At 32.8% G+C, this 9,594-nt stretch overlaps 1 protein-coding gene across 1 annotated transcript; it reads left to right on the top strand.

Annotated features, from left to right (window-relative positions):
- The first annotated feature begins 4,097 nt into the window (after positions 1-4,097).
- LOC133194903 (protein SLC31A2-like) lies at positions 4,098-8,910 on the top strand. The gene is made up of 3 exons (XM_061330835.1): positions 4,098-4,168; positions 4,308-4,419; positions 7,882-8,910. Exons 1-3 carry the CDS (start codon positions 4,132-4,134, stop codon positions 8,246-8,248), a joined length of 516 nt encoding a protein of 171 aa, XP_061186819.1. The 5' UTR covers positions 4,098-4,131; the 3' UTR covers positions 8,249-8,910.
- Positions 8,911-9,594: the final 684 nt, after the last annotated feature.

Below are 9,594 nucleotides of genomic sequence, written 5' to 3'. Positions count from 1 at the left end.
TGTATTGTATTTGATGATTGATTTTTTTCTTTCTAATCTTAAAAAGTATGATGTGTTTCTTTCCCCATTTTCTATCCAATTTGCTTTAGATCTAATAAATGCACCTTTAGTAGTTTTAGCATAAATTTCGTCCAATTCTGCTTCAAGAACATTTCTCCTTCTCATATCTAATAAAATATAATTAATAAATCATGCAAAGCAGATGTACCTTTTGTGGTTACATATAATAATCGTTTAAAGAATTTAAAGAACTGCAAAGTGTGAACATGGAACTATAGTGTATCTAAAATGCCGTTTATGTTACTGTAATGTCGTAAAAAAGAGAACAACTTGGAAAATGTGTTTTGGCTTTTGTGAAATTGTTATTATTAAGAGTTTTTTTTTCAAAGTTTATTTTTTTAAAACTAAAGGCAAGTTCAGAATCTACGGAAGCGTATTAGTGCCACGTAATATATTTTTTTAAAGTTGGTAAATCCTATTCCAACTTTAATCTTGGCTTTTCCAACTTTAAAGTTAGCCTTTCCATCTTTAAAGTTGGTAATTTCAACTTAAATCTTGGCTTTTCCAACTTTAAGAAAAGCCAAGATTAAAGTTGTAATTACCAACTTTAAAGGTGGAAAAACCAACTGGAATTACCAACTTTAAAGTTGGAAAAGCCAATTTTAAAGTTAGAATTAACAACTTTAAAAACTTTTACGTAGCACTAGAATCAGAGTGGACTAAAACGTTTTTAAAAAGTGATCTGTATGCTCATAGCATTTTTTTTATTCAAGTAAATGAACAAAATGAAAGATTTTGCTCATTTTATTATTGAGCGATTTCACAGCTTTTTCAGTTTCATATCTTGCTGGATTTATTCAGTGACCTGTCCCGGTAGCCTAGTCATAGAAGGCATAGTAATCGGGAGGTCCCGGGCTCACTATTCGTTCTCAGCGCCACGTCAAACCTAATACTTAAACATAGGTAGTGACTGTTTCTTCGCCAAACGCCCGGCACCGGCACTAAAAGTGAAAGTAACGGATCTCTCGGTCCTGTGACACCATAGGCGTTGGCACGATATGCGAATAAGCATATACTTTCTTTGTAATTATCTCTTAAAATGCTAAAAAGAACTCCATAATTTTAGGGGTTGTTGAACATTTAATAGCATGTTAGCATGAACGTTTAATAGCATGTTCCACATACCTTTGCAGTAAGTAGATAATTTGTTAGTTGGCCTTTGACCTCTAGAGTCAGTAAAACATCCAAATATGAAACAAATGAGGCAGATATTGTGATTTCTTATATTTTGAGTTCAAGTAATAAAACAAGTTGAATTTTGAAATTCAATAAAAATAAGTACAGCTATATTCGTAATCAATACAATGTAAAATATAGCTAAATATCTAATTGAAGGCAACAACAAGTTCGCATGTAGAAGTTTTTGAATAAATTCTCAAGAATGCACAATAAGTGCCCGTCTGCATTCCAACAGATTGTCTCCAAAGACTACATAGATATTGTCAATGTGGAACTCCAGCATCTCTTTAATATCAACCTCAGACTACATATGTATAGAGTCAGAGTGAGCTTTTACGAAGTAATTTTGTAGATGAACAATCACAAAATATCATTTTTATTGAAGAAGCAGTTGTCTATGACATCAAAAAGCCTAGCTTTTAAAATTTATCATGAGGAATTGACAGTGTAGAAAAGTAAAAGATTTTGACGTGACTGGCTTTTGAAAAATTTTATTATTTTAAATTTTCCTAAAGTTCTTTGGAGTTTTTGAGAACCCACATCTGATTTACACCACTTCTCGAATACGCTTTTAAAAATCAAATGTTAATGAATTTTGAATGTTTATACACTTTGAGAAAGAACACAGATCAACCATATACATTGCAATATCTTGTTGGTTAAGTTCTAAAATTAGACTTTCAATCAAAAGAGTTTGTTTGTTTGTCTTAAAAAAAAAAAACATTTTAAAGATAAATAAGTCAAACTTATGAAACCGAATACTTGCATCGTTCGCTAGAGGTCCTTTTATATTCAATTGATATAGAAGGTACCTGTGGGAGCGGAATGTTTGTCAGTTAAACTGCCATTGATATATGCTACTGAATATACCTATTCTGCTTATGCATAGGTAAGCTACAAGGAAGTGATTAAAAACTTTACCAATTATTTGTAAACGAAAGAATATCAACGCTGCAGGATAGGTAACAACGCAGATAAAAATTACTCTTTTCCCCTGAACACAAGAGGTAAGGAATTTCTTTGTGAAGAATATTGTTTCAGCAGAATATTTGTTTTTCAATTAATTTCTATCATTCCTTATCATATAGTATTACCCGATTACAAAACAGAAAAAAATTGTATCGATATATAGATGTCCATTCTAAAACACTCTAAGCTCACCTGTGCGAGAGGCTCATGCAAGTTTTTCTGTCGTTTGTCTGTTTGTCGTCGTTGTTGTTGTAGTAGTAAACTTTTCAAGTTTATATCTTCCCATTTATAATATAATTTATTTCAGCCAAACTTAGCAAAGAATATGTTTGGGTGAAGTGGATTCAAACAGCTTTAAGAAAGCAATTCCAGTTAAAGTCACATTAGGGGATCAAAATATATAGTCATATTCATTTGCAAGCATTCTCAGGTAGTGTAGAATTAAATTTGTTTTAAACCTTGGTTAGGGTGAGCCACAATATTAATAGGGTTTTTCCTTTAAATTATTTTGAGAAACAGGTAGGCAATGATTATTACTCATATTAAAATGCAAGCAGCCTCAGGTAGTGAAGATCAAAGTTTGTTTGAATCATGGTCCACACCCGTAGAATGGGCCATGCATCGTTTTATAACATTTTACTTTCGGGTACATCTAAATAAGAGCAGGACCATGATAAGTAATATTAATATACAAGCAGCCTCTTGAAGTTGTTTAAATCGAAGGCATCCGTAGATAGGGTTTGGCTACAAAAAGGATCAAAATTTTACATTTATTTAACTAAAAGTGAAAAAATAAAATTATGTTTCATGAAATTTGTTCAAATCATGAACTCTTGGGGTTGGACAGGGCCACGAAAGGTGATCAGAGAATCGGGAATATATGGTATATCGTTAAATATACTATCAAGAGAAACATTGCAAATTAAATTAAATCTTATTTATCTTCAAACACAAGTTGTTTCAAATAGTTTTACAAAATCTGGGTTCAACATTTTTAGAATGTTGTACACAAGAGAAAACAATTTAAAAAAAAAAAATAATATTAGTATCGAGAACAACAAGGGCATATTAGTGATACTGATATTGAAGCATATCTAAGATGTGTAGATTCGGGTTTGGTTAAGTTATGACCCCTTGTGGCTAGGATTTGGCCACAATATGGAAATAAAATTTTACATAGGAATAAAGAAGAAACAATTTCATATGAAAACAATAGGGCCAAGGTGACTCAGGAGAGCATTGTGGCCCATGGGCCTCTTGTTTATTGTGATTGAAAGTTTCCCCTTCTCTTAGAAGGTGGTTTGCTTGGTAGATTACAAATTTACTAATCAAATTTATTTAAGTTCTCAATAAAAATTAAATGTGTAGAATGTATTTGAAAGCTTTGACTAGAAAAGAAATGGATTCAAGTTTTGTCATCAAAAAGAAACCAATTTTAAAGAATGATAAATCCTCCTTCTATTCATTTATTCATAAGCTTTATCTACGAAATCGGTGTTACGTAACACAGGTAAACTTTCAAAATATATGCAATCGATAGTCTTGACAGTTTCTACCCGAAGAAAAAAAAATGATACACTGTTCTGCTTTTTTGACATAGATTCTTCGCGAATAATAACTGGAATGCACCAGTCTGTTTCAGGTCTCTGGAAATTTAAGAATTGGACAATTCAAAATGACATATATTTTGATGCTTATCAAATGACTTTCTTTTTTTATTAGAAAGAAAAATCAATAATTCAAATACTTAACTCTGTGAAATCAATTTAAATGAGTTTGTGTTTTTATTATATATATATATATATATATATATATATATATATATATATATATATATATATATATATATATATATATATATATATATATATATATATATATATAAGAATGAATTCATGGTGGACAACCCATACAAGAAGTCACATGCTGCACGATGCATGGAGGCTAGATACCTATACTGGTTTGTATACAGAAGACAACATCAAATGAATATAATGATAAATGAAAATATCAATTGTTTTTAACTCGTGCTTTAAAAATACATGATAATGAATTTGTGCAATGATAATCACTTATCATTCATACTGAATTTGTTTTAGGACTAATATTTGCTATGGTCCTTGCAGCTGTTTTATCTTTGGTATTTGAATTAATGGACATTATAAAGTTAAAGTTACTTAAAAAATGCTGGCCTGATGGAAGATCTCTACAGTAAGATTCTAAAAACTTTATATTACACTTTATGTCTATTATTGATTTTTTTGTGCCTTTTGTTTTTTTCTTGTTTGCTTTTGTTATTGATTTTTAGGTCACCTGAGTCACTAAGGTGACATATTGCTATCCTTTTTTGTCCGTCGTCGTGCGTCGTCCGTCGAACGTTTAACTTTTGAACATTTTCAACTTCTTCTCTAGAACCGCTCAACCAATTTCAACCAATTTTGGCATATAGCATCTTTGGGTGAAGGGGAACAAAAATTGTGAATTTCATGGTCCCTGCTCCCCTGGGGCCCCAGGGGTGGGGCTAAAACCACCAAAATTGATGCAATCTTTAAAAATCTTCTTCCTTACTCCTGGACATCAAGCAGTCAAACTGTTGACATGATTGTAATAAGAATTGGGCCCTCTACCTAAATTGTGAAATTCATGGCTCCAGGGTCAGGGGTTCTGGTGCTAGGGCGGGGCTATATATACATGTATCATATAGTGAAAGTGCATTATTTCTTTGAAAATCTTCTTCTCTTCTCCTGGGATTATTTAAACAAACTAAGTGCATGGTTATGACAAGCAATGATGCCTTTTCCAAAATTGTGAAATTCATGTCCCCTGGGTCAGGGGTTCTGGTGTTAGGGTGGGGCTCTATTGATTATATAGTGAAAATGCAATAATTCTTTGAAAATCTTCTATGTTCCTGGGTCTTATTTAAACAAACTAAGTGCATGATAATGGTGCACAAGGATGATTTTTCCAAAATTGTGAAATTCATGGCCCCTGGGTCAGGGGTTTTGGTGTAAGGGCAGGGCTCTATTGATTACATAGTAAAAATGCATTAATTCTTTGAAAATCTTCTTCTCTGCTCCTGGATATTATATAAACAAACTAAGTGCATGGTTATGATAAGCATTGATGCTTTTCAAAAATTGTGAAATTCATGGCCCCTGGGTGAGGGGTTCTGGTGGTAGGGCAGGGCTCTATTGATTATATAGTGAAAGTGCATTATTTCTTTGAAAATCTTCTTCTCTGCTCCTGGGTATTATTTAAACAAATAAGTGCATAGTTATGATAAGCATTGATGGCTTTTCTAAAATTGTGAATTTCATGGCCCCTGCGTCAGGGGTTCTGGTGGTACAGTAGGGCGGTGCTCTATTGATTATATAGTGAAAATGCATTAATTCTTTGAAAATCTTCTTCTCTACTCCTGGGTATTATTTAAACAAACTAAGTGCATAGTAATGGTGCACAAGGATGCTTTTTCCAAAATTTTGAAATTCATGAACCCCAGGGTAAGGGGTTCTAGTGTTAGGGCGGGGCTATATAGATCATATAGTGAAAGTGCATTATTTCTTTGAAAAATCTTCTTCTCTACTCCTGGGTATTATTGAAACAAATTGAATACATAGTTATGATAAGCAAGGGTGACTCTACCAAAATTGTGAAATTCATGGCCCCAGGGTCAGGGGCTCTGGTGCTAGAGCGGGGCTATATAGATTATATAGTGAAAGTGCATTATTTCTTTGACAATCTTCTCCTCTGCTCCTGGGTATCATTTTAACAAACTAAGTGCATGGTTATGACAAGCAATGATGCCTTTTCCAAAATTGTGAAATTCATGGCCCCTGGGTCAGGGGTTCTGGTGTTAGGGCGGCACTCTATTGATTATATAGTGAAAATTCATTAATTCTTTGAATATCTTCTTCTCTGCTCCTGGGTATTATTTAAACAAACTAAGTGCATGATAATGGTGCAAAAGGATGATTTTTCCAAACTGTGAATTTCATGGCCCCTGGGTCAGGGGTTCTGGTGGTAGGGCAGGGCTCTATTGATTATACATGTATAGTGAAAAAGCATTAATTCTTTGAAAATCTTTTTCTCTGCTCCTGGATATTATATAAACAAACTAATTGCATGGTTATGATAAGCATTGATTCCTTTTCCAAAATTGTGAATTTCATGGCCCCTGGGTCAGGGGTTCTGGTGGTAGGGCAGGGCTCTATTGATTATACATGTATAGTGAAAAAGCATTAATTCTTTGAAAATCTTCTTCTCTGCTCCTGGATATTATATAAACAAACTAAGTGCATGGTTATAATAAGCATTGATTCCTTTTCCAAAATTGTGAATTTCATGGCCCCTGCGTCAGGGGTTCTGGTGGTACAGTAGGGCGGTGCTCTATTGATTATATAGTGAAAATGCATTAATTCTTTGAAAATCTTCTTCTCTGCTCCTGGGTATTATTTAAACAAACTAAGTGCATAGTAATGGTGCACAGGGATGATTTTTCCAAAATTTTGAAATTCATCACCCCAGGGTCAGGGGTTCTGGTGTTAGGGCGGGGCTATATAGATCATATAGTGAAAGTGCATCATTTCTTTGAAAGTCTTCTTCTCTACTCCTGGGAATTATTGAAACAAATTGAATACATAGTTATGATAAGCAAGGATGACTCTACCAAAATTGTGAAATTCATGGCCCCAGGATCAGGGGTTCCGGTGCTAGGGCGGAGTTATATAGATCATACAGTGAAAGTGCATTATTTCTTTGAAAATCTTCTTTTCTACTCCTGGGTATTATTGAAACAAATTGAATACATAGTTATGATAAGCAAGGGTGACTCTACCAAAATTGTGAAATTCATGGCCCCAAGGTCAGGGGTTCTGGTGCTAGGGGGGTGGGCTCTATTGATAATATAGTGAATCTGTAGTAAAAATGCATTATTTCTTTGAAAATCTTCTCTGCACCTGGGCATATCAGACGCAAAAAGAGTAAAAGTTTTAATAAAGATTTTGAACATCTGGACCATTTGGTCAAGTGTTCTGGTTTTGGCCAGGACATAATTTGTATTCAACTGAGAGGAGTTATTCCCCTTTGCCATTTACTTTTGATAATTAATCACTGTAAATAATGTACTTGAAAGGTTAACAGAATAGTAGTATTATGCAAGATTTTTTATTGTATAATACAAAAAGTACTTTTATAGTTTAAATGATCAGGTAGATTTTTAAGTAATAGATAAATAAAAACGAGACAAAAATAACTTGTCTTATTTAATGTTCATCAAAGACCAAGAAGGGTCCAATGTAAGAGATTTCATCAAGGAATTAAAATAGTACAGAATCACTGATAATTTGTTTATATACTGTATAGTGATACTGATAAATGGGGAACAGATTAGAACCTAATTTATGAACTCTTAATGAACACTAGACTAATTATTTTGTTGATCCTGATCGACCTATTTTTCTTGCTTTTGGGCAACAAAGTTTCACCTTTCAGTTCATTTTATACTCTATGGACCCTCTAAATTGTTATATTATACTCAGGTGACCGTTAAAGCCCTTGGGCCTCTTGTTTTTAAATTTTGTTTGTTGATTGATTATGAATTAGAAACAAATATGAAAGTAAACGTCATTTTTTAGTCTTTTATATATTTTGAATGAATAGTTTTCCTGTTTACAGAAATTCAAATTGCAGCCTTTCCTCCATAAACTTGAGACTGACAAAAGCCATCTTTTACACATGTCAACTGATCATGACATACATCCTGATGTTGTGTGTTATGACGATGAATATTTGGATATTGGTAACAATTCTACTGGGAACAGCTGCAGGATATTACTGCAAACGAATATCAAGAAAAAGACCACCGAACGCAGAACTCCAAGTAGGAGTTAATTATCCTGGAATTCAAATCACAAGTGAAACAATCGTAAGAAACAAACATTGCCAACCATTGCTAAATAAAGAAGGAATTAGATTACAATCAGAAGCAGATCCGATGATAGACAAAGAAGAAGGCTGCATTACGCGACTAGCATTTCATTAGAACCTTATAGTCTTGGATGGCTTTTTGAAATTTAGGTGTGACCTACGCCTGTTGATGAGATTTTGGATAATTGTAGAGTTCTGCTGTTTGGCTTCCATACCGGATTTTTATTAGAATAGTATAGTTAAGGAATATGTTTTTGTTTTGAACATTTCCTAAATTAATGATTCAGTTATACATTTGAAAAAAAAAACCAGGAATGTTTTTTTTCTAAAAATATTGTTTCAAACCTAAAGCTTAAATTGATACGTACAGTCACATGATTCAATAAAATATAAGTACTTGATTATGCTCTCGCAGTTAGTATGTGCATCTGTAAAGGGAATCATCCCAGGAGGTTCAAAAGTTATAAATCTACAATTTCTAACAAAATACAATGTGCAATTTTCCAAAAAATTGCTATAAAACTATTTTAAAAGGATATTATGTATAATTATAATTGTGAAGGCAAGAAAAATCAAAGTTGAATGTGACACACAGGTGACAAGGCCCATGAGCCTGTGTTTCTTTGTTTTATATTGCCTGTTTTTATGGAGCTGAAAATAGGTATGAGGTGCTTTAAAAGTTTTATTAAAATGATAACTTTGAAGAAAGAAAATTATAAACACATATCAAATTTAATTTTTTAAATTTTGCTTGCAGATGTTTAGCAAATTTTAAATGACGATGAATTATTGTTCCTACATTCGCTATTGGACAACTTATTTTATGTATTGCAATCTATTTCAATTAACTATAAAACATTATATAAATATCTCTTGTACAGTCCTATTTTAGTATGCCTGTTTAATTGTGTAGTGATGGGTCACTGATAAAATCAAGTTTCGTTCTTCTTTTTTTTTATGTACAACATACCTAATTCCAATTGAATCATGAGCTGCCTTTACTTTAATAAAAAGATATTTTTTAAACTTTGTTGTTATCTGAGCATTTTAGGCGTACCAACTCTATTTTATTAGATAAGAAATTTAAAAAAAATAACTATGGAGGCATAGTCCTGTCACTTGTAAGATAATTATGTCGACTTGTTAGATATTTTTGTTGACTTGTCACATTCACATGTTTCAAAAATTTACATTAGAACATGTCTCTGTTTTGTGCCATCAAGTTTGTGCCAGTTGGCAAAATTTTTCTAACAAGTTGACGTAAAGATTTGACAAGTTAACATAATCAACTGCCAATTCGACATCTCTTTCTAGCAAGTCTTCATAATTCATATTGATCTGATATATCGACATAAATAGCTGACAAGTTGACATATGATAAATCAACATAGTTTTCTGACAAGCTGACATAACATCTGACAAGTCGACACAAACAAGTGCTGGCATAAAAATGTCGCCGTA

This window comes from Saccostrea echinata, unplaced genomic scaffold (genome assembly GCF_033153115.1).
Source record: "Saccostrea echinata isolate AGI-Se365-2 ecotype Australia unplaced genomic scaffold, CSIRO_AGI_Sech_v1 ptg000001l, whole genome shotgun sequence".
Lineage (NCBI taxonomy): Eukaryota > Metazoa > Mollusca > Bivalvia > Ostreida > Ostreidae > Saccostrea > Saccostrea echinata.
Note: the sequence above shows the minus strand (reverse complement) of the source record. Positions and strands in the feature narration are given on the sequence as shown.

Excerpts from the sequence above, each read along its gene's own strand:
- LOC133194903 (XM_061330835.1), top strand. The coding sequence starts at position 4,132 with ATGCTGCACGATGCATGGAGGCTAGATACCTATACTG. Across the intron at positions 4,169-4,307 it reads GAGGCTAGATACCTATACTG|GACTAATATTTGCTATGGTC; the intron begins GTTTGTATACAG and ends AATTTGTTTTAG. Across the intron at positions 4,420-7,881 it reads CCTGATGGAAGATCTCTACA|AAATTCAAATTGCAGCCTTT; the intron begins GTAAGATTCTAA and ends TCCTGTTTACAG.